At 39.3% G+C, this 23589-nt stretch overlaps 2 protein-coding genes across 4 annotated transcripts; one reads left to right on the top strand and one right to left on the bottom strand.

The window, feature by feature from the left end:
- The first annotated feature begins 6413 nt into the window (after window positions 1–6413).
- LOC114354180 (adenylate kinase 8) lies at window positions 6414–9360 on the top strand. The gene is made up of 6 exons (XM_028306444.1): window positions 6414–6819; window positions 7263–7387; window positions 7492–7583; window positions 7969–8119; window positions 8645–8732; window positions 9100–9360. The coding sequence occupies exons 1-6, from the start codon at window positions 6636–6638 to the stop codon at window positions 9192–9194; spliced, it is 735 nt and encodes a 244-aa protein (XP_028162245.1). The 5' UTR covers window positions 6414–6635; the 3' UTR covers window positions 9195–9360.
- A 75-nt stretch (window positions 9361–9435) lies between these two features.
- Window positions 9436–21705, bottom strand: Hsc70-3 (heat shock protein 70 cognate 3). Of its 3 annotated transcripts, XM_028306442.1 has the most exons (9): window positions 21347–21594; window positions 20739–20886; window positions 20151–20370; window positions 19128–19216; window positions 18686–18829; window positions 18119–18235; window positions 17384–17477; window positions 12239–12341; window positions 9436–11796 (listed from the first exon to the last, which is right to left on the bottom strand). In XM_028306442.1, the coding sequence occupies exons 1-9, from the start codon at window positions 21469–21471 to the stop codon at window positions 9948–9950; spliced, it is 2889 nt and encodes a 962-aa protein (XP_028162243.1). In that variant the 5' UTR covers window positions 21472–21594; the 3' UTR covers window positions 9436–9947. The 3 variants fall into 3 exon arrangements, with proteins under 3 accessions (XP_028162243.1, XP_028162242.1, XP_028162244.1); XM_028306443.1 differs by lacking the exons at window positions 9436–11796; window positions 12239–12341 and adding an exon at window positions 14271–14605 and having other exon boundaries at window positions 21347–21705; XM_028306441.1 differs by lacking the exons at window positions 17384–17477; window positions 18119–18235; window positions 18686–18829; ... (2 more) ...; window positions 20739–20886; window positions 21347–21594 and adding an exon at window positions 12872–13037 and having other exon boundaries at window positions 12239–12380.
- Window positions 21706–23589: the final 1884 nt, after the last annotated feature.

Genomic DNA, 23589 nt, shown 5'->3' with positions numbered 1-23589 from the left:
TGCAGATTTAAATTGGCCGACTTGATTTTTGTCCGAGCCAAGTCAATTTACTGCACAGTGGTCAGGGGCGAAAGGCAGATTGTGAATGTCGATTGGGTAATACGATTTCGCACTGTGTTGACAAGATTAGGTAGGTATATTGTTATGTTTATGTTTATTTTGCATTTATTGTGTATGCTATCAACTAAGAAGGTATTTCAAAATTACACAGTACCTAAATCATCACGAAAATCATTCAGAGAAGTTGTTCGAGTAAATGCCATACCATATAATTTTCACTGAAGAAAATGAAATAGTTATTAAGATTTTTGGATTGTAAAAAGCATTTGCAAAGTTTTATTTTAATCATAATCAAATAAGTTGTTTCTTGTGCTGTAATTAAAACACAACTTTTAACGCTTTTTCAAAAATAAAATCTCTTAATAAACCTTTCAGGCACTTGAAAGTGTTTAAAAAGAAAATCCGAATTCGTTAACACTATCTTTAGCAAACACATTAAATGATTAAACGATTCCATCTTATTTCTTCGTATGCTCAGTGAAAACTTAATATAATGATACCAGACTTTCCTTTATTTATGACGGGAAGATTACAATAATTGAGCCAACCTATACTTAAGTAAACACCCTCGTTTCGCAAGTAAAGAATCGGTGCAGTTTAAACTGCTGTCAAGCGCAGACGGTAATTAGGGCCCTGCGTCGGAGTCGCGTCGGGAACACTCCGGACTAATGACGGGAATTATTGACATCGCTTTAAAGGGAATAAGGTATATTTTTATTTAGCTTATTTATCTCAGTCACATAAAAAGTATGGCGTCACATAAAAATATCTATTTTTATTTATGAGGAATTATGAAAAAAGTAAAATTAACTAACCATCCTTATACTGTCGACTTTCCACCATCTCACACGAAACGTTTCGCTAACTCTAAGGACTACGTGTAATATTCGCTACCTGCTTTTATAATTTATTATGAGAGTAAAACAGTCGTTAGCATTTACAGTCCTCCTATTACCTACTCGTCTATCGTATGCTTTAATCCAAGTGCTGGCAGACAACTAATTATTGCTCTTGACTTTTTTCGTGTAGTCCAGTTTTTATTTTTATTTGTAAAGTTTTCATATAAATTTTGTTCTAGGGTGTTGTGTGTAGACTCTTTACACAGCATAAAGACGCAATGCCGGTGCTCCATCAGCGCCTCGGATTCAATCACCGTCGCTTGAGAGGCTTACGGCTTCGTAGACGTTCGCAGCACCCTGGAGAATACCGCGACTCTCCCAACACACCCGAACTTCCACCCTAACCCTTCAAATATAAAGACCAAACTCCCAAAAAGAAAATGTACGCTAGATATTTGTAAAATCCAATGTGCGATGCGACGTTGAAATGATTGCGCACGATAAAGACATAAAAATGTGAACTCGTTTCGTTGCTTTGTTTAAAAGCGTTACGTTGAAAGGATTGCGGGAACAGGTGTGGTGGAAGTCACTTGGAAATAAGGTTAAGGGCTTAAAAACTAAGTCAAAATAAAAATCATCACGACTTCTTTATTTTCATACAGCAATATCGCCAATAACAAGCTAATGCAGTACTCGTAATATTGTAATTAGATATTACATCCAAGTCATCAATAAACTGAGGTTAACGTCTACTAGTCGTCTATGTATAGTCCAATAGCTGGAAAAATTTAAATAGATACCTTAAATGAAATCAGTTACCTATGTTAAGATTAGGTAACCAAAAATTCTCGCTTAAGTAGGACATAGAAATTTATTTTTCAATGTTAGCTAGTTTTCGTTCTTTGCAAGTATGACAAAGTCTTATACGCCTGTATTAAAAAACGATGCTTTCTTAAGTGAAGTAGCAAATCGACTGCACAGCGTTGAATAGAGCTTTGTGGTTTGTTCGTGTGTCACCCTGTGCGCCCACGCGCACTGTGAGATCTCATAGTAATGTTTGTGAATACTTACGGGCGTTAGAGACATAGCGTCTACATTATCTTTATTCCTTTGAAAAAAGCCGGATGGCCATTAAAAAATCATACGCAAAAATCTGTTCTCATCAAACGGAGCGTACCTATTACCCCAAACAAAATGTTTTGATCCAACGGGGAAGATGGTCCCATCTCCCCTGATAGTTATTTGATATGATTTATTCATACAAGCGCTACACCACGTCAAATGGAAGTTTATTTAATAGAAAATACTTTCAGAAATCTATTTATAAAGCCATTATGGTGCTTTTTAGGGTTCCGTACCCAAAGGGTTAGAACGAAACCCTAACAAGTACTAAGACTTCGCTGTAGCTGTCTGTTGTATTCTCAGATCATAGTTTGTATCTGAAATGTTCACAGATGATGTATTTCTGTTGCTGCTGTAACAAAAATAAGTAAAAATAGAATAAAATTAATATTTTAGGAGCATAAGTACAACAAGCTCGATATTAATTACGGCAACAGGTAGACGATTAAAATATTTATTTAATTGTACATTATATCCACTTGAAAAATGCATAATCAACTTAAAATAAATTGAATATTTCATTGGGGCTCCCACGCGACAACAAAAGCGTTGTACGGAACCCTTCTTGCCCGAGTCCGACTCGCACTTGGCCGTTGTTTAAACATGTTTCTCGCGATTGGTATGCAAATAAGGGCCGCGGTGCAGCGGTGCTCACCCGACTAAACATCGTGTTTACTGAACTTTTATTGGATGATTAACTTCGCGTGTTTTACTTTTAAGAAGGTTTGTTGAAGTGCGTTCAAGTTTTTATTGTGCAAGAGATTCTGCAGGTAATCAACCTGCATGGTGATTGGTGTCATCGGTAAAATGATATTTTTGATTTTCTTTATTTTTTTAGTTACCTAGACCTACTGGCATAATGCCAGCTGCAATTTTAACGTCATTGTATTGATTATACTGGCTTTATCATAAGTTAATGCACCTAATAAAAATGCTTAACATTATCTTATCGATAATCAGGTGATTTGATAACATCATCATGACTGGTTAGGTGATATGACTTTACGATTTACTTTCAATTGATTTACCGTGAAATAAAAATAAAACAACAGACTTTGATCAAGTAGGTAATTATGAATGCTAATTAACTACGAGTATTTCATTTGATTAAGCATGACATAATCACAATAGTTACTTAGACCTTTCTAACTAATTTCTAGATACAATAAAATTGTGTTAAAAACGTACGAGTGCTATTATTATATGGTACTAACATCTAGAAACGCACACGCCGTGCAAACAGTGTGCGATTGCCGGGGATTGAGGGCACATAAAAACCATTTTTTTTCAGGCGCGCCGTTGATGCGTTTCATGCAATAGGAACGCGCTTGTACGCGATGTTATCGCAATCAATGTAATGTACCTACAATCAATAACATGCCAGACTTTACATTTATATTACAAAATCGCACTTCATACGTGTCACTTCACTACTCCTGTGTCTTTAACTAGATGTGCTGTCCTATAAATACCTATGGAAAAACGCTATCAAATGAAAGGTGTGTTGGTGCCCCCTAAAAAAAACCTAGTGTGTGCGTAGACCTTTAACTAATATACAGGGTGTCCCGTAATGTAACGTCAAGCCGAAACTGGGTGTTGAGGCAAATTGTGCTGGTTATCAGAAAAATATAAAAAAAAATCTATGTGGCATATTTAAAAAATAATAGTCATTTAAAAAAAATCAAAAAATTCTACTCCAGGTGACGGTCCTTTTGCTCGTGTTGCCACAAATCTTCACTTTTTCCAAATTTTTTTTTTGTTATGTAACCCTGAATAATGCTTCTCTAAATTGTTATCAAAATTACAAAACCAGCTGCTCCAGCTTGGATGAAAAAAATACATTATTCCCAAAAAAATTTTCAAAATAAAAATTTTGCCTAGTTTAAACTGACTGTACTGAAAAAAAAAAGGACTAAATTTTGACAGCAATAAATCAACAGTTTTTATTCATATAAGAAAACTACTAACAATAATGCAGGTCGGAAAAAATGTGTTTAGAAATAAGTAGGCTGCTTCCCTCGAAATACTCATAACAAACCTATGGTATCCCCTGGTTTTTTGCGCGCTTTTAAACTAAATATGGATATCGGTAAAGACACACAGTGACAGCATGAGTAATATTCTGTCAATATGTACCTAAGTACACCCAGGTGACAGGCAATAAGGCGCGCCTGGCCGCTTCCTGACGCCGGCGAATCGGCGCTAAACGCTGCATAAAGCTATTTGCCATGAATGCCCTGGTTCATAGTCTATTATTAATTCAAATAGCAAGATGCTGCGTGACCCACATAGCTACTTTATGTACCAACTAAGACGACACCTATGTATGATAAAGGTAAAACAGGCTGGCATATTAGATGGTGCCAGCGAATGCCAGACAAGTTGGTAACTAATATTAAGATTTAAGGTACAATTCCAATACGGGCCGCAGACCGCAAACTGCAAAACTATGAAATCGGCAGCGCGGCATTGCAGCTGCGGCGTGTATACTGCAGATTTCATAGAGTTTTGCAGTTTGGCCTTTATCCGAAACTATCCGTAACTTTTGAATCAGTTTCGGTTACGGTTATGGACATTTTTTTTTTTTTTTGGAAAAAGTGAAGATTTGTGGCAACACGAGTAAAAGGACCGTCACCTGGAGTAGAATTTTTTGATTTTTTTAAAATTCCAATTATTTTTAAAATATGCCACATAGATTTTTTTTTTTTATTTTTCTGATAACCAGCACAACTTGCCTCAACTCCCAGTTCCGGCTTGACGTTACATTACGGGACACCCTGTATATAACTTTATAAAAAATCTAAATAAATGCGAGCAATACCCAGAGCACAGAAAAACTAATATTCAGTAAATTACTTACAGTTACTTGATGCTGGACTACTATCTTTCCAATATGGAAATCCCCTTTCATCCTCTATCCACTTCCTATACATTAGTGGTACATTTAAGCTTATGAGGTCAGCCATTAAAAGGACAAAAGGACATCTCTCGTTTGATAAAATATTCACAGCACCTACGCCCCGCGTACAGTCAACCACAAATCCGTTTTTGTTAATCACTCCTATGTCAAGGAGGTTAAGATTTATAATGGTAGAGCTTTTTCAGTGAGTACTGTACTGGTTTGCCGCCCCGCCCATCCCAGCTTAGTTAGGCTTATGTACTTATGAACGGGAGAATGTATGTAAAGCCACATCCGAACTAATGTGTACATAAGTGGTTATTAATAAGTTTGTCAGCTCAGGATCCTCCGTACGCCGTTGCCTCTGAATAAATAATGCGAGTTGCTTGGTATGCTCCTGAATTCCTAGTTATTTCAATACTGAGAGACTTTGCCAAATTATGCGTCTACTTACTCATTGTCACGCTTGCAACTTAAGGTATGGTACGTGACAGATTAAGAATCAATATCTTCTTTATTTATTGCAAAACTTATTTCAATATTTTGATAGCATCAAACCGCAACAAGCTTAAAAAGGAAATTTATACATTTATATCCTCATTATTGTAGAGTTATAGTGCCATAAATCTTAAAAAAAACCTTTCAGTGAGATTACACAGACATGTCGTAGTCATCTATATTTGTACTGTAGGGTAAGCAAGACACTTTTTAATTACCATTTCAAATAGTATCTTTGTCCCTTATAAATCCAACGTCATTTTTTCTCCTAAAAAGATATGGCCGCCATTAAAAACTCTTTAATGTTCACAAACCATTATCTGCGTAGCAAAGCCACGTTAAATACATAACGTCAGTGGCTACGGCGGCAACAAAGAGCGGCACCATTTAGCAGCGCCGGCAATCCGCTTACGGAGGCATTAGCCGTCAAATATGCATGCAGCACTCGGCCCGCACACGCGGTCCTCCCGTAATGCCGAGCTTAAATAAGCATTCTGAAATCTACGTACATAAATCGTAGCGCTACGGCTACTACGACGACTGAGAGTGCTACGAAAAGAAATTTTTTACGTGTAAAATTAAGGCGATTACATGGCCGAACGACCTTGAGCATTAGAGCGAGACAACGCGTCNTGCTACTTGGGCCAAGTGCGTGCTTGAAGTTATAAGTCAGAACCGACCCCTCGCTCATTCTCGTAAGCCCAAAACAGCTGACGTACGCTGTTTTTTTTTGTGTTTTGACCAATTGTATCGCAGAATCGATGAAGCGCGTCTGGATTGGAGACGTTAAAAATGACCGTAATCAGGGCTCTGACCGGTCACAATAATTAAAATGCATCATTTCAATTTCTGCCCGGCCGAGAATCGAACCCGGGACCTCTCGGCATAGTAGTCCGTTCTGAACCACTACACCAAACGGCAGACGAATACAATAAACACATTTTATTTATTTTTTATTTTTTTCATAAAAACATTTACTTAACTGATGATACAATAATGATGTGTCCACGTGGGAATGTGTCTGATTGAAAATGTGTCCCGTTGAAATTGTGTCTCGTTGGAACCAAATCAGAGATCATATGATCTGAGCCTGTAATAATGTAAATTAATATTCTTTCCCGTGCGATTTAAGTATAGACTAAGTCTGGCGTCCGTATTAGCGCGAATCAAGAAGGTTGCCATTCTAGGAAGTGTACATCGACCCTGATGACGACGTAATGAAGATGTCGACCAAGTGCTTCAACGCGATCCGCGCGTGCGCCTCGGGTCTGCAGCACACGCGTCACGGGTACCACGTGGTGGGCGCGCCCGGCGTGTATCGCGTGGTGCTGGTCGGGCCGCGCGGCTCGGGCGCGCGCACTCAGGGGCTCCAAGTGGCCAAGCACTTCGGACTCATATACAGTAAGACCTATTTCAAATTGGAGTCTGTGGAGGCCAGGTTGCGTTCACAGTAACTTACTCCTGTGAACCGCGCGAGCCCGGGTGGATGGCGCGAGCGTTTCTAAAATTGGCTCACATCTCTGATAGGTTACTGCGTGTTTCCAAGTCATTTTGTCGCTGTACCTACCAAAACATCCATCTCCACTCTGATACAATACAAGGCATGTTGCAAGGTTGCAACAGTCATTTTCAAAATGCTGCTTCGGCGCTTCGCCTCATCTCTATAAAGGTGCGTATGATGAATATTGTGCGAAACCTATGGGCTATTCAGACTTTATGGAAATGGAGAGAGTGGTTGATGATGCACCGTTCATCTTAGGGATGCGATGAGTCGTATGAACTCGCGTGGAATTTTCTTCTTCGATTAATTTATAGCGAACACTCGGTTTGAAACTCTGTTTCAGTGAATTTCGCCGATCTCTACAAAGAAGCTTTAGAGAAGGATGACGAAGTGGGCGATAAGCTTCGGAAATTTGGACCCAGCTCCCAGCTCAGGGCCGAAATACTGCGGCGCCGCATCCTGAAGAAGGTCTGTTATTATGACAGACAGAGCTTCCAAGTCTTTTTCGTTTACTTGCATCTATCGCACCAAGACCTAAATAAAGTAACTATTGCACTATTTTTATTTCGTAGGATTGCGTTGACCTTGGCTGGGTGCTCAGCGGATTCCCGGCCAACGGATTGGACTTTGAAAACCTGGATAACATGTCCACTCCACCTAATCGGTACTGTCAGAAGCCTAACTCTTTTTGATAGCGAACTATAGGGATAGACACAAGACCAGACTGTTTCATCTAGAGCTTGACGTTATAGGTATAAATAAGATTAGAAATCTTGCACCCAATTACAGCTTCAAGCCGAACAACGAGCGTATGAAACTACTTTCAAAGTGAAAGCCCAATTTATTGTTAAAGACCTGTACCTAATGGAAATCGCGACTGTCGCGACGGTGTCGTGGAATATTGTTCTATTTTGTCTTATTGAGATTGACTGTGCCTTTCCAATAAGAAAATTTCACAGATTTCGTTGCCTAGGTTATACAATCTTCGTGCAATCTTGAAGCGAAAATACGATAACAAATAAGAACAATTTCCTACTCTCACTTTACAGAATTATATTCCTGAACGCGGACTGGCAGACATGTAAGAAACGGCTCATGTCCCAGGCCATTGACTGGTGTACCGGGCGTCCCGCAGTTCCTGGATCGGGGCCTCGTGTGCTGCCCCATCCGACGGACACTGAAGCCCACATAGACTATGATGTAGGTATACATCAACACCCCTTTATCTCCCCGAGATTATCCCGCCGGCACAACTAAGTTTTTTACGACGACTCGCATCGGTTTTTTGCGAAATTAATTGCTGTATTGCACCTGTGCGCACCCGACTTCTCTCCCCAAACCTAAAGCCGAAAACGGCATTAGGTACTGCAAAAAGCACTTTCTTACGACTTTGAAGCCAGTACCTACAGCAGATCAATTACCATAATACAAATGAATCAACGAGACGGTGCCGGAAAGCGGTCCAAACATGCTACCTTGCATGGCCCTTTCACTTTCATACACGTGGTGACTGAAAAAACGAATGTTACCTAGTGCCCCTCTCACATAGCGGTAACATGTTACTGATTAGCGCCCGTTGCGAATTATTTGTTACGGTTATTTTTTGTTACCTATTATATTACTGTTACCGGGTAACCATTAGATAGAGGTGCCACACCTAGATGCTAATGGAACACAAATATTTGGTACTGACCGCTTTATTCTTGACCGTTACGCTGTTTACAGTTAGACTACTACTTCACGGAGGCGTTGGCGGAGCTTCGCGCGGCGGCCGGCATCACCGCGGTGGAAATTGACGCCAATCAGCCTTTCGGTAACGTTATCACACATGTCATTATGCAGCAATTATCCGCAGAACATTCTCGAATTGTACATGTTGTCGTGGTTACCAGGCGGTAAGAACGTAACAGAAAAAGATAAATGGATGAGTCATAATAAAAATAACAGTAGCTTCCATTCTGCTAGCTTCCATGGTGATAAGGTGCAACGGATCCTCCTGAGGTGTAAGAGGGTTCCTTGCCTTGTGCTATCATCTGGATCATAATTAATGAGAGATAGACGTGCAATAACTTGGTTCAAGTTATCGTATTGCATACGTGATGTAACTTTTATCACTTCATTGGAATTATCGTTGTCTAATTGTTACGTAAGTGTATTCTGAGGATTCGATTACTTTTCAGATACTGTGCATGTAAAAATTCTAGCCGCAGTCATGGCGTCACCGGCTTTCGACATAGAAAACGGCTCTCAGCTGAGAAATGTCCGCGGTGACTAATCTTCTGAGCTTGAAATGGAATTGGCAATTTTATAGCGCAATAATATAAAAACGATTGAAGATCGAATCTTTTTGTTCGAATACTTGCCAGTTTTCATATGCGTAAACTAGTATTGATGTATTTACATAATTTTGAATAGTCTTGTTGTTTCATGATTACCTACTAACAGGGTTGACAAATAAAAAGAAAATTAATTATAAAATTGTTTTTTTATTTATGTACTCCTTCGTACTTCCATTGAAATTATTAAATAACTACATAATAATTATTAATTAGTTTGCTAATTAAAAACTAACTTCTGCAGTCTCATAACATACATACATACAATAAAGAACACTGAGGTAGCCTCCAGAGTGAATTGAGACTATATCGATTCATGTCTCTAAATCAAACCAGTGACAAGGAAGACAAAAAATCGATTTGCAAACAGTCATGGAAACAGGCCCTCGCAATTCACACGCGAAACTATTGCTTCAACTAAAATTAAAAAATGCATTAATTTATACAAATAGTAACGTTCTCACAAACACGCCAGTGCGCAGCGGCCGCCGCTCAGATCCGGGTCGCCGCACACCCCTCGCTCGCACACAATAAATATACACAACTCGAGCTAAAACACTCCGTATTCACGCTCGGTTACAGGCCATGCACACAGCGAGCTCTCGCTCTGTGCGTGGTCTGTAGTGACCTAGGAGATCACATTTTGCTTCAATCACGCGATTTTTACAGTCTCAGTTATAGTTTGGTTACAATTACAGCTCATCTTTGAAGTCCGAATCGTCATCTCCCGCGCCCGGGGGTGGCACGCCGCCTTGGCCTTGGTACAGTTTGGCAATGATGGGCTGAACGACGTCTTCCACCGCCTTCTTTTGTTTCTTGTAATCTTCCGCCTCGGCGTCTTGGTTGTCTTCCAACCATTTGATGGCGGCGTCGATGGCCTCCTCCATCTTGGTCTTGTCGTCGTCACTGACCTTAGCACCCAGCTTCTCCTTATCTTGAAGCTGGTTCTTGATGGAATAAGCATAGCTCTCAAGTTCGTTTCTGGACTCGACGCGCTCCTTTAGTTTCTTGTCGTCGTTGGCGAACTTCTCAGCATCCTTGATCATCCTTTCGATGTCTTCGGGGGTTAATCTGTTTTGGTCATTGGTGATGACAATCTTTTCCCTGTTTCCTGTGCCCTTGTCCTCAGCAGATACCTGGAGAATACCGTTGGCGTCGATTTCGAAGGTGACTTCGATTTGAGGAATGCCTCGCGGCGCTGGCGGGATGCCAGTCAGATCGAATTTGCCCAACAAGTGGTTGTCCTTGGTCATGGGACGTTCACCTTCATAGACTTGGATGGTGACGGTGTGCTGGTTGTCGCTGGCGGTAGAGAAGATCTGAGACTTCTTGGTGGGAATGACGGTGTTACGGGGGATGAGCTTGGTCATGACGCCTCCGACAGTTTCGATACCCATGGTAAGAGGGTTGACGTCGAGAAGTACAATGGCGTCAGTGTCCTGTTCACCGCTGAGCACTCCAGCCTGCACGGCGGCACCGTAGGCGACGGCCTCGTCGGGGTTGATGCCTCGGGATGGCTCCTTTCCGTTGAAGAATTCCTTGACCAGCTGCTGAACCTTGGGGATACGGGTCGAACCACCGACGAGTACGATTTCGTCGACGTCTTTCTTGTTCATGTCGGCGTCCTCGAGTACCTTCTGCACGGGCTTGAGGGTAGATCTGAAGAGGTCCATGTTCAATTCTTCGAACTTAGCCCTGGTGAGGGTCTCGGAGAAATCTTCACCTTCGAAGAAGGATTCAATTTCGATCTTAACCTGGTGGCTGGAAGACAGAGCCCTCTTAGCCTTCTCGACCTCACGACGCAGTTTCTGGACGGCGCGGTTGTCTTTCCTGATGTCCTTGCCCTTCTTCTTTTTGTACAGCTTGATGAAGTGCTCCATGACTCTCTGGTCGAAGTCCTCACCTCCCAAGTGGGTGTCACCATTGGTAGCCACTACTTCGAAGACACCGTTGTCGATTGTGAGCAGAGACACGTCGAAAGTACCACCACCCAAGTCAAAGACGAGCACGTTCTTCTCTCCCTCTTTCTTGTCCAGACCGTACGCGATAGCGGCGGCGGTGGGCTCGTTGATGATTCTCATGACGTTGAGACCGGCGATGACACCAGCGTCCTTGGTGGCTTGACGCTGAGCGTCGTTGAAGTAAGCCGGGACGGTGACGACGGCGTGAGTGACCTTCTTACCCAAGTAAGCTTCGGCGGTTTCCTTCATTTTAGTCAACACCATGGCGGAAATTTCCTCAGGAGCAAAGATCTTGTCACCCTGAGCTGTCATGACTGAGACATGAGGTTTGCTGTTTTTCTCAACAACTTTGAAGGGGAAGAATTTCACATCATGTTGGACAGTGGAGTCGGTCCATTCGCGCCCAATAAGACGCTTGGCGTCGAAGACGGTGTTCTCAGGGTTTGTAGTAAGCTGGTTCTTGGCAGCATCACCGATGAGACGCTCACCATCAGCAGTAAAGGCTACGTATGAGGGAGTGATACGGTTACCCTGGTCGTTGGCAATGATTTCAACACGTCCATTCTTGTATACACCCACACTGTGAACAAGTAAAAAAATAAAAGTTAGCATACTTATTGGACTTGAAACATTTCCGAGGTCAATAACCTTCTGTAGATTAACTAAGTACCTATACTGCACAGTAATTAAAAGCAATCTCTTTCAAAAACAAATTAGGTATATTTTTTTACTTTATAAAATTAAAGAATAGACAATTTGGAAATTGTTATAAGAAATTAACAATGGACTTGATTGAAAGTAGTTGTGGCAACAAAGTAGAAGTAAAAAGTCCTGTTTTTTGTATGAAATATCATCAAGTTGATTAAGTTTGAGCTTCTACACTTAGGAAATGATAAAATTAAAATAATAATCTTAGATAATAAGTTAGATTTAAACAATTATAGCACTTAGCAACTCACAAAGATCTGTGACCAATATGGCAAAGTTCTGGGAATAAAATATCCAATAAATGACTGACTTACCAGGAGTAGGTGGTTCCCAAGTCGATACCGATGACGGTGCCGATGTCCTTGTCCTTCTCTTTCTTGTCGTCGGCGACCACGGCCGCGACCACGCACGCGAGCGCTAGTAAGCTCCACCGCATCTTGCTGCTATTATTGATCCCTGCAAATATTATATTCCAATAAGAAACTGACAAAAACTAACTACATCGACGCCTAAAAACTAGTGCCCGGCTTGCAGAAGTCAAGTACAATCAGACACGTAGCCGTAAAATGGGACACGTCACATGCCGCCGGTCACACAAACTGTGACCCGTTGAATAATTGAAAGGGAAGGTTTCATTGCAAGCCCACTGTAACGGCACAAAGGAATCTAACGGTGCTTTCTCAAGCAAACTGAAATTAGGGCACTGAACCGGCCCACCATGAATCGAGAAAATTCGTCACATAAAACTTAGGACTTCTACAAGAAAATCATAGTTTACCTAAATCGAGAGCAAGTAAATATGCCATATGGTGTTTTATTTTATTAAAACTGTAGGAATTTCAATTGAAATCTGACAATAGGTAGGAAAATTCATGTGAAAGATGCGGTCTCACGGCTGGGAGGACTATTATTAGAATCAATTATTCCAATAAGTAAAATTTAATTACCAATGAATGAAAACGATGAATGAAGGCTTCTTATTCCGAAAATGTTGTCCACGGCCACGTTAACAGCACTGATTGTAGAACACTTGCACAAATTCACAAATACGCTGATCTATCACATTCGATTTTTCGTGGAGAACTGAAGTTTCGCACGCCGCCACTCCTATTATCTAGCGCTAGTGTTGATCGTGGTCGAATGCCATTGGCTGAGTTTTTGATGACGTATTCAGTAACCGACGCTGATTGGTACAAGTATGACGATTTGGCGCAAGCCGATTGGCCCACGTTCATAACTGGCACAAAACGGGACGTGTCAAATTGCGCTAAATTCAAAAAGTTGCAAAATGGTATGATTTCAATCGATAATAAAAATTTCAGTAACATAATATTTCACAATTTGTTAATTAATATCATAAAATTGAAAATTCTTGCATGATTAATAGTTTGATAAGTACGATGCTAAAGAAATTCTTATCTGTTCTGGTACACACAATATTTCCTTCTCGCCCTTCTAGAGTTTACTGGATTGGCAGCTGTCCTAGGTTCGATTCGGATGCAATCAATATCCATCCATCCATAACGTGATCCATGATCATCACAATTAGTATTTATACGAACGGCCATAATTCATAGTTAATCACGTAGGTATATTATATTTTTATGGAATGAAATAATACAAATAACCCTATGTTATTACCCGTCGTAATAACGTACGTATAACATCGTGTTTATAGACTCAACGGGACTAAGCAGTGAACTCTAAAGACAAGGGCTGCCACAATAGATCAAACCTGGTCGAGTTGGCGCAAATAAAGGCCCATAAACCAATAATAATAATACCCGTCGTAATCAATCTGTAAAAATGTTAGGTATGATGCTAAGGCATTAATTGCCAGTAAGATAACAGAAATACCAATGCTGTTAAAAGTTTACTGATCATATTATATCCACAGAGCACGTAATATAGTCATTTATCAGCAATCGAAAATTCAGGGAGCTTCTAGAAAATTCTATAATGTTCTGCATTTATAAAATTTCTTGATAACTCTATAGGTAATAATGATTAAATAAAAGCCAGTTATTAATTCATAAAAATTTATTATAAAATACCAACAACAGTAACTGTACTTACTAATAATAAGGAACCCAAAATTATTGAGCAAAATCATAAAAAGGATTTTCCTAGCACCATTTATTTAACTTATTTTCTTTATAATTATAAGGTTTTTATTATGCTGATAATATATTAGAATACAATACTATGGCAACAATTAGATTTCGAGAATTTCATACATTATTTTATTTACAAATGAATATAATTATGATCAAATTGATAAGTATTTTTTCGCCTAAGGCCATAGGAACATAGTACATACTTTATGAATATTTATTTATGAAACGAAATATGTAAAAGCATACTACCTTAGTGAATTTAAAAAACAATAAATTAACACAGTGTAACAGGTGTCGAATATTATTCTAAATAACTGTTTCTTCACAACGAAAAGTCAAAGACATTTTGTAAAATTATAATTTTGATGTTGTTCTGTTGAAATAGTCTCGTTAAACATCTTAATAACACTTGAAGTATGAATGAACAGATAAAAAAATTAATATAGGCTTTTGCTTACACTAAATAGGTACTTAGCTAACAAAAGAGCTTATAACTATTTTAATTTTTGTTGGAAATAATATTCAATATTTGAGGCGCGAAGTAGGTGATGATGCAATCAGCTCCTGAAAGTAAGACATACATTTTATTAGGTAGGAAACAACAAATAACAAACAAAAAGAAATGTCGTTCAGATAATAACTAATAGATTTTTATGACGTGTTGGATAAACAACAATTTTTATTTTTCATTTATATTATTGTCTAGCTAGTAGTCATCTCGATTGATATTACTCATCGCAATTAAATGCAAAGTCATGATATCAAAGTTTCTATCACATTTTTTACCTTATTAGCTTGTCTTTGGGAGAAGCCACACGATGCGGCGCACGGTGGGCCAGAAATCGACCTCCCCTTTCATAGGATTTTTAAAAAAAAAATTTTACTTTTTGGCACTTTAAAGTATGCAGGTGTTTTGAACACATTATAACATTAAATTAAATAGTATTCTCGGGCCTCGTCTCGTCTTGTACACCACGTAATGTGTCATTTTGTGTTTCAAATGTATGAAAATGAAAACTAATTACCTCATAACTTTTTCCGGTCTTGCTCGGTCAGGCTGAAACTTTCAGGTATTGTTACCGAGTCTGTAAGGAAGCTGCACGATCTTTTACTTTGATAAAAAAACCATTCAAGATAAATTTCGAGCTGAAATGGGATTGCTCGTGGACGTGGTTAAACAAGGTGCAGGGAATTCCAATGACGGGAACACTGCGAGAAGGTTTTTTGCAAATCCTGGGGCAACTGCACAAATTACGGGAGTGGATGAGGAACTTATAAAGAGATTTGGTGTGATTCTTCAAGTAATATCTTGTGGAGAGTATGTTGATGTGGAAAAGTTCCGTGAATATTGTGCTACAACAGCTCGAAGATATGTCGAGCTCTATGCTTGGTATTATATGCCGGCAAGCGTGCATAAATTACTCCTGCATGGTGCTGAAATAATTGAGCACAACAATTTTATTCCAATCGGCAAACTCTCTGAAGAGGCATCTGAAGCACGGAACAAAGATTTTAAGAAATTCAGAACCTTCCACTCTCGTAAGACCAGTAGGATTGCTACAAATGAGGATATCATCCATAATTTATTAATATCTTCTGACCCATACCTGTCTAGTTTTAGACCTAAGATGAGTCAGATTCGTAATAAACCTCTTTCAGATGAAGCCAAATTGTTATTAAATCATAGTGTAACTAAGGCAAATATTGAATTTGTAGATATAGGAAACCTGTCTGACTGTGACACTGATTAATTTATTGTTTTTTCGATTTTTCATTATGTTATTTGTGAAACTTGATATCTTTTTAATTACAGCAATTTTCAAGTGTACTCTATTTTTTTCTTATCGATAGATGATTTTCCTTAAAATTAAAATACAAACACAAGGTACAAACACACGTACATAAATATAAACACACACACAATATTTAAGTTTTTAAAACATTCACATCCAAATATGGATGTTAAGTTTTGATTCATAACTTCTGATCGGGACCGTTCGGGATCGAGGTAAAATATCACATAGCTTTGTTAAGGACTCGGTAACAATACCTGAAAGTTTCAGCCTGACCGAGCAAGACCGGAAAAAGTTATAAGGTAATTAGTTTTCATTTTCATACATTTGAAACACAAAATGACACATTACGTGGTGTACAAGACGAGACGAGGCCCGTGAATACTATTTAATTTAATGTTATAATGTATTCAAAACACCTGCATACTTTAAAGTGCTAAAAACTAAATTTTTTTAAAAAAAAATCCTATGAAAGGGGAGGTCGATTTCTGGCCCACCGTGCGGCGCCGGGACGCACCGTCTGGCATATAATTGATTTTTATATGCAGGACGCCGCAGCGGCACTCCCAAAGAGAAGCTAATAAAAAAAACGACGCTGAAAAAGTATAAAACAAGATTTTCAGAATACTGAACTGAACAAAGTTGCTAATGTAGTTGCATAGTAATTTTCATGTTTGTTCAGTTCAGTATTCTGAAAATCTTGTTTTATACTTTTTCAGCGTCGTTTTTTGTCGTAGTTGGGTTTTAATTTTTAACTTTTTATTTATTATTTGTACTATTTTGGTGTTAAAGTGTATTTGTGGCGCATAATATGAACAAAAGTTAAATTGATGAACTAATAAGTAGTAAAGAAGCTATGACCGAAAAGATGTGAATTATATGCAATCAGCCCATGAATACAGGTAAAATCACAAGCAAATGCTAGTAATATATATATATTCAAAATGTACAAGTAAAGCGCTTTCAAATGATACCAAACACGGCATATTTATCTTAACTTTATTTTTTTACTCTGTATGTTTTGTCCGATAGAGGGCGCCACATTAGATTTTGTGAAACCTCATATAGCCTATAACCAGCGGACAATTAAGACGCTTCTAATGATATGTCATTTGTCGAATTCTGATAAGTAGTTTAGAAGTTACGAGGGAACAGATGAACATACATACATACATAGCCTGTCAAAATCATAACCCTCCTTTTGCTTTGCCGTAGTCGGTTAATAAGGTAAAAATGTGATGGAACCTATATTTCCACTGTCTTATAAAAGGTATAATATGGTGGGATCTTTATTCCCACTGTCTTATAAAGGGTATAATATGGTGGGAACTATATTCCCACTACCTTATAACGGGTATAAAATGGTGGGAACTATATTTCCACTGCCTTATAAAGGGTACCAAGTTGTTGCTAGACTTGACCTTCATTAGTTGGGTTGTTATTGGCGGGCAAGCTGTAGATCCTGGCTACAGAGGAGTCACGGCAGTGCGTAAGAGAGGTGGGGATAGTCCCGTACCAAGTTGTTGCCAGAAATCAAATGAACAATTACCCGCTCTCCTCATGCACGTGAGTGTCTCCATGAGCGTGGCCTGCACCTCACTGGCAGACCCACTGCGGGAGATCATCGCGTATTCTCCGGATACCTGTAAACCAACATCAACATTTATTTTACTTACTTTAATGCTATACGTGTTGAAGGGAAACCAATTTACTTTAATGCTAAAAAAAAACTCATAAGTGCCACTTGTGGTCTAACTGAATAAATACTTTTGATTTTGATTTTTTTTTATTTTGAAATGATACATATGGCGAACTTAATTTTAGCCGCGGATCCACTGTAGTGGGCAAGTTGGGAATAGCCACCACCCTAATAGACTTGTGACGTCACAGATACACGGCGTATTATGTTAAACTATCTAAAAATGTGTAATTTTCGTGAGCGAACAAACGTCTTCAGTTTTTATAACGTTATTATTTAAAAAATGGTAGTACCTAGTTGCCGATTTTCGGGTGCCAATGAAGTGTGACCATATTTTTTTAAAGTAATGGATTCACGCCTGCTACATGACAAAACTTCATTCGATGATTTATTAGGACGTGTTTTTGTGTTATTTTTGCAAATAGGCTTTTAAAAAGCACTTTTTCACGTTCCAGTATCTACCACTGCTTCGGTACAATAAATGGGCCAGTGCTGAGAAGAAGCAGCGCAAGAAACTCAGTCACTATTGTCAGTTAATGTTTCCAAATCAAAAATATGTTGCTCGAAAAGGGCATTATGTCTCACCTGGTAAATGAATAGCGGATGGTTTGGGAACTTGTCTTTTGTCTGCCGCACGATGTCCAGGTAGGGCAGCCCCGGCTTCACCATCAGGAAGTCAGCGCCCTCCGCCACGTCCCGCGCCTGACACGAAATAAACTTGTTGTAGATTTATTTATTTATTTCACAGCTGAACATAGAACTGCGGAAAGCGCAGCGTAAGACGTCCACCCACAAGGTGGACCGACGACCTCGTAAAGATAGCAAGAAGGCGCTGGATGCAGGCCGCTACCAACTAGCCTTTTAGGCCTTATTACGTAAATGATTCATTAGCTAACTCATTCAGTGCCTGAGACATGGGAGCGGCACGGGAGGGTGTTTTTGTAAACGTCAAATGTCAGCGAGACTTCAAATGTGGTTCAGATTTGTATGCTCTTACGTAATATTAAAATTAAATGGGTTTTCAAAAATAATGTAGAAATTGATTGGTGTAAAAATAATTTCGTAATCGTCTCAACCAGATGACGTCCACTGATGGGCTAATGGCTGGTAGTGTATTGTCAGCATTTATTTATTAACTCTGGCAATACTTACAGCGGCGCGGGCGGCGAGTGCGGCGCTCCCGGGTGGCAGCTGGTAACACTTGCGGTCGCCTTCCATGGGCGAACTCTTCATGGTGTCGCGGAAGGGCCCATACATGCACGACGCGAACTTGCACGAGTAGGAGAGCACTGAAACCTGAACGGTAATGTGTTACGAACTGTTTGTTGATACAAATAAGTTTTAAAATGTATTCTTTATTAATTCATATGGGCGGAACTTGCGACAATTTAAGGAGACGCGGTACAGTCAGCGTCGAATAGTTCATGAGACCCATAGTGGCCAAAAAATTGAGGACACAACCTTATTCCAATTTGTAACAAATACGTGTTGATGGAACTAATTGATGGAGACTGTACGACGAAGCCATCTTTTGAACTCCTGTTTTTGAACTTTGGGTGCATAGAGTAGATAAATGTGAAATTCTGTTTCTTACCTGATTCTGCAATTTGTTGGCCACCAAAGCATCTTTTATCGCCTTTATTCTATTATCCATCATATCTGAAGGTGCAACAACATGGGCTCCTGAAAGGAAAAAAGAAAAATAGTTATAAAAATAGAAAACATAAGGGATTAAGAATTATATTGGAAGATAGGAATCTCATCTATAACCTATTATCTGTCTAGAACCTAGACTCTAATATGGTCACAGTTTTATTTCAAAGCAGGTCCCAATTGGAAAATATGAAAAAAATCTTTTGCAGTACTTGATTTAGCATATTATTATGCGAGAGCGGCCGTAGGGACACAGGTACGTCACACGCAACTAACAGCTGACGTTACGCTTCCCGCAGCTTTGGAAGCACTTACTCGTTTAAAGTTAAGTTTGAAGAAGTTTGAAGTTTAAAGAGGGTCTAATGGAAAAGAAAGGCTAGGAACATGTTATACCTGCTTTAGCATAAGCCAGTGCCACCTCAGGGATCCTCTTGGTGGAGGCGGCGTGGTCGATGGCCCCGGCGGCGGTCAGCACGCCGCAGTGCCCGTGCGAGGTGTAAGGGCACAGGCACACGTCACACGCTATCAACAGCTGAGGGTACGCTTCCCGTAGCTTTGGAAGCACTTACTCTAAGTTTCAAGAGTGTCTATTGGGAAAGAAAGGCTAGGATCATGTTATACCTGCTTTAGCATAAGCGAGTGCGACCTCAGCGATCCTCTTCGTGGAGGCGGCGTGGTCGATGGCCCCGGCGGCGGTCAGCACGCCGCAGTGCCCGTGCGAGGTGTAAGGGCACAGGCACACGTCACACGCTATCAACAGCTGGGGGTTCGCTTCCCGCAGCTTTGGAAGCACTTACTCTAAGTTCATAAGCACGGGAATATTCCCACCTCTTTTTCCCACCACTGCAACTCCTGTGTAGCCAGGATCTACAGCTTGACCGACAATAAAAACCCTACCAGTGAAGGTCAAGTTAAGTTCATAGCCAGGAGTCTATGGGAAAGAAAGGCTAGGATCATGTTATACCTGCTTTAGCATAAGCGAGTGCGACCTCAGCGATCCTCTTGGTGGAGGCGGCGTGGTCGATGGCCCCGGCGGCGGTCAGCACGCCGCAGTGCCCGTGCGAGGTGTAAGGGCACAGGCACACGTCACACGCTATCAACAGCTGGGGGTACGCTTCCCGTAGCTTTGGCAGAGCCTTTATTACCGGGTTCCCGGACGCATCTGCTGCGGTTCCTGTTGGATCCTAGAGAAGGACAAAAGACTAAAAACGTCTTTTATTTGTAAAGCAGTACTCAAATTTTTAGCTAAAAGGTAAACCTGTTATTAGGAGAATATTATTTAATTAATTTATACTCTCATTTCCAGTATGTAATATAAAATTATGTTCCTAAAAGAAATGGAGAGACAGTAATCTTATCTCACAAATGAAAAATGTTAGTGTGAGTAGCTGAGGCAGTCATAAATTTTGATCCATGGTCATGGTCATAGTAAAGAAGTACAACAAGTCTATTAAAATTACATTTGAGAGTCAAAACTATCATGTCCTTTTACTATATTCATAAAAAACATAACCCTCCTTCTGGCACATTCAGGTAAAAATAAAGTGTTCACCTTTGGTAAAGTCTCTACAATCCCAAAGATGAGGATTGACTTGAGGCCTTTGAGCACCAAATCTTCAAGAGCAATGATGAGCTGGTTGATACCATATCTGAACACATTGGGCATGCTCGACACTGGTTGCACTGCATCATCATCTTCCCTGAAAGTCAATATTCATAATTTAGACCCATGGAAAATGTATGAGAGAAGCATCTGTCTTACCCATGTAGTAAGTAAACCATAATCATCAATAAGTTATTTTTAATTTAATTATTTGCTACTAATTTATGGACCTATTCTAAGCCTGAAATAAAAGAAATTTGAATTTGAAAATCCTTTACTGTTTTATCCCTTTCTTAACTCTTATAAGAATAAAAAAGGTGGTCACAAGTTTTTCATAACACAACAGTTATGTATTGTGAAAGTGAGACTTCCCATACATATCAACATTTTTACATGAATTTTTATAGCAGTCTTCACAAATCATTATTTCACTAAGATAAGCAGGTTAAGGTTATATTGATATCCTGCGATTTCTACTTATTTGCAATTAAAATTATCACTATGGAAGCAACGTCGCATTATTACTGATAATGTTTGGTAAATAAATATGTACTTACAGCAGGAAAACCGGGTACATGATATTGTGGGGTTCAATGCTGGTGTTTGGCTCCTGAAGCTTCCTCAGCGTAGCATGGAAGTATCCTCCTTGGAGAACATGCTCTGGACTCAGAAAAAGACTCATAGTTATTTTGTTTTTTTGAGCAGCAAAGCAAAGCACTGGTTTTAGTGTAAAAACAAGTTTAAAACTAAATCAATAAAGCCTGATAAAATTACTATTAAGTAGTATTTTATTGATTATTTCTTTTATGCTACGTCTATAATTCAACGAATTATTAATTGATTTGTAAACCGCAAATTAATTAAATTAGCAGCTGATTCCACCGACTTTTTGACACTTTTGACACCACAGCTGACACTGACAGCTAACCAAAGAGAAAAACTGACAGTACAGAACATAGACTAAAGAGAGTTACAGACTGAAAACTTTCGAATACCTACTTGAAGCACAAACTAAGTATCACTATCTCGCTCTCTGTGGGCAGACTCGCTCTTTCTAAATAAACAAAAAATATAAAATTGCTCAAATTCAATAAAACCAATGTAAAATCTTTATTTCTTGACATAGGTATCATTAAAAATGATAAGTGTAATTACTGGTAAAACGTTTTAGGAAGAAATTACTGTAAAAAATGTGAAAAATGTTTACAATGATCCAATGTCGGAAATCACGAAATAAACACTTACGCGTGGAATCTTATGTCACTTCCAGGACACCACGTACTACCGCAACCACGCACTACAAAATTTTGCACCAATTCTTGTGATAAAACAATGATTATTTCCTGTAAACAATCTCAAACGAAATTAACTGCTTAATAAACAAAATAGTAAACAACCGTCATGATGGGCCGGATTGGGCCGATGTTGCCACATGGTACCGATTACCCAGGAATTGGGATTGTAATTCCCTGATTCGCCAACACATTAAGCCTAAATAGCCGACAATTTTGTGATTTTTTATTTAACTAGGTAATCTTAGTTTCAAATATTAATTATTTATTTGTTTAACTTCTGATTTGGTTAGTGAATTGGCTATTTCGAAGAATTTACAAGGAGATTTAAATCAGAAGATAGCAATACTACAGTTCACACTAAAAAGAGAGGTAGGGCCGCAGAGAGCGAGATAGATATAAGTAGGTATTTGACTCAAGTTTTTGTTCCAACTCTGCCCTCCATTTTTATCTTTAGCTTCATGCAGGGTTGCCAGATATCAGCTAACTCAATTCGCCTAATTTTTCCTACCGAGTAGCCTAAATCGCCTAATATTTTTTGTTTCTTAAAATAGCCTAATTCGCCTAATTTTTTGAGCTAAGTATACAAAAATTGCTTATACAAATACATATCAAATCGACACATCAATGACAAACAGCTGTTTATCTCTTTCTAACTCACCCATGGTGACGTATGAAAAAAGAGATAGATAATGTTTGGTCAGTACCTACTCATTCTGGCAACATTTTCATATGACGTCACTACCTGACTTGTGCCGAGTACATACAAGATTAAGAAAACAGCATGGCAATCAGCTGACACACACAGGCGCACGCGCACACACACACACACACACACAGACACCTGTCAGCTGATTGCCTATATTGTGTTGTGGCCATGTTGTTTTCTTAAATCGTGTGTGCGCGTAATGTATGTACTGAGCACGTTTATTTTAAAGTTACGCCAAGTCCATGAGATGAGATACCTATCCTACTAATATTATAAACCCGAAAGTGTGTATGGATGTTAACATGTTTGTTACTCTTTCATGCATAAACTACTGAACGGATTTTGATGAAACTTTACAATATCATTTTTATAACCCAGAATAACATAATATTATAGGCTATAATTTATGACGATCTGTGACAAACTAAATTTCACGAGGGTGAAGCTGCGGGCAAAAGCTAGTATCGTATATCTATACTTGTACGCAATAGCTCTATCTCACTCTTACAAAGAGTGACCGAATGGAAAGAACGGTGGATGTCTCAGATTAAGTGTTAGGTGGATGTGCATATTACGTTTCGTTACTTTTGCTATATGAAAAATTTCTTTTTCCAAGGTAATCCTGAAATAGCCTAAATAGCCCGATCTTTTTTTCTAGGTAGCCTAAATGGCTACCGGTAGCCGTTTGCATTTTTTGGTCGCCATTTGACCCCCGAAGGTAGCCTAAATGGCGATAATTCGCCTAATCTGGCACCACTGGCCAGCAGTCATATGGCAAAAATGTGTCAAATGTTTTTTT

This window comes from Ostrinia furnacalis, unplaced genomic scaffold, assembly GCF_004193835.3.
Source record: "Ostrinia furnacalis isolate ACB-3 unplaced genomic scaffold, ASM419383v2 OfSCF1955, whole genome shotgun sequence".
In the NCBI taxonomy this organism is placed as follows: Eukaryota; Metazoa; Arthropoda; class Insecta; order Lepidoptera; family Crambidae; genus Ostrinia; species Ostrinia furnacalis.
The sequence above is the reverse complement of the archived record's forward strand: the minus strand, read 5'-3'. Positions and strand labels throughout refer to the sequence as shown.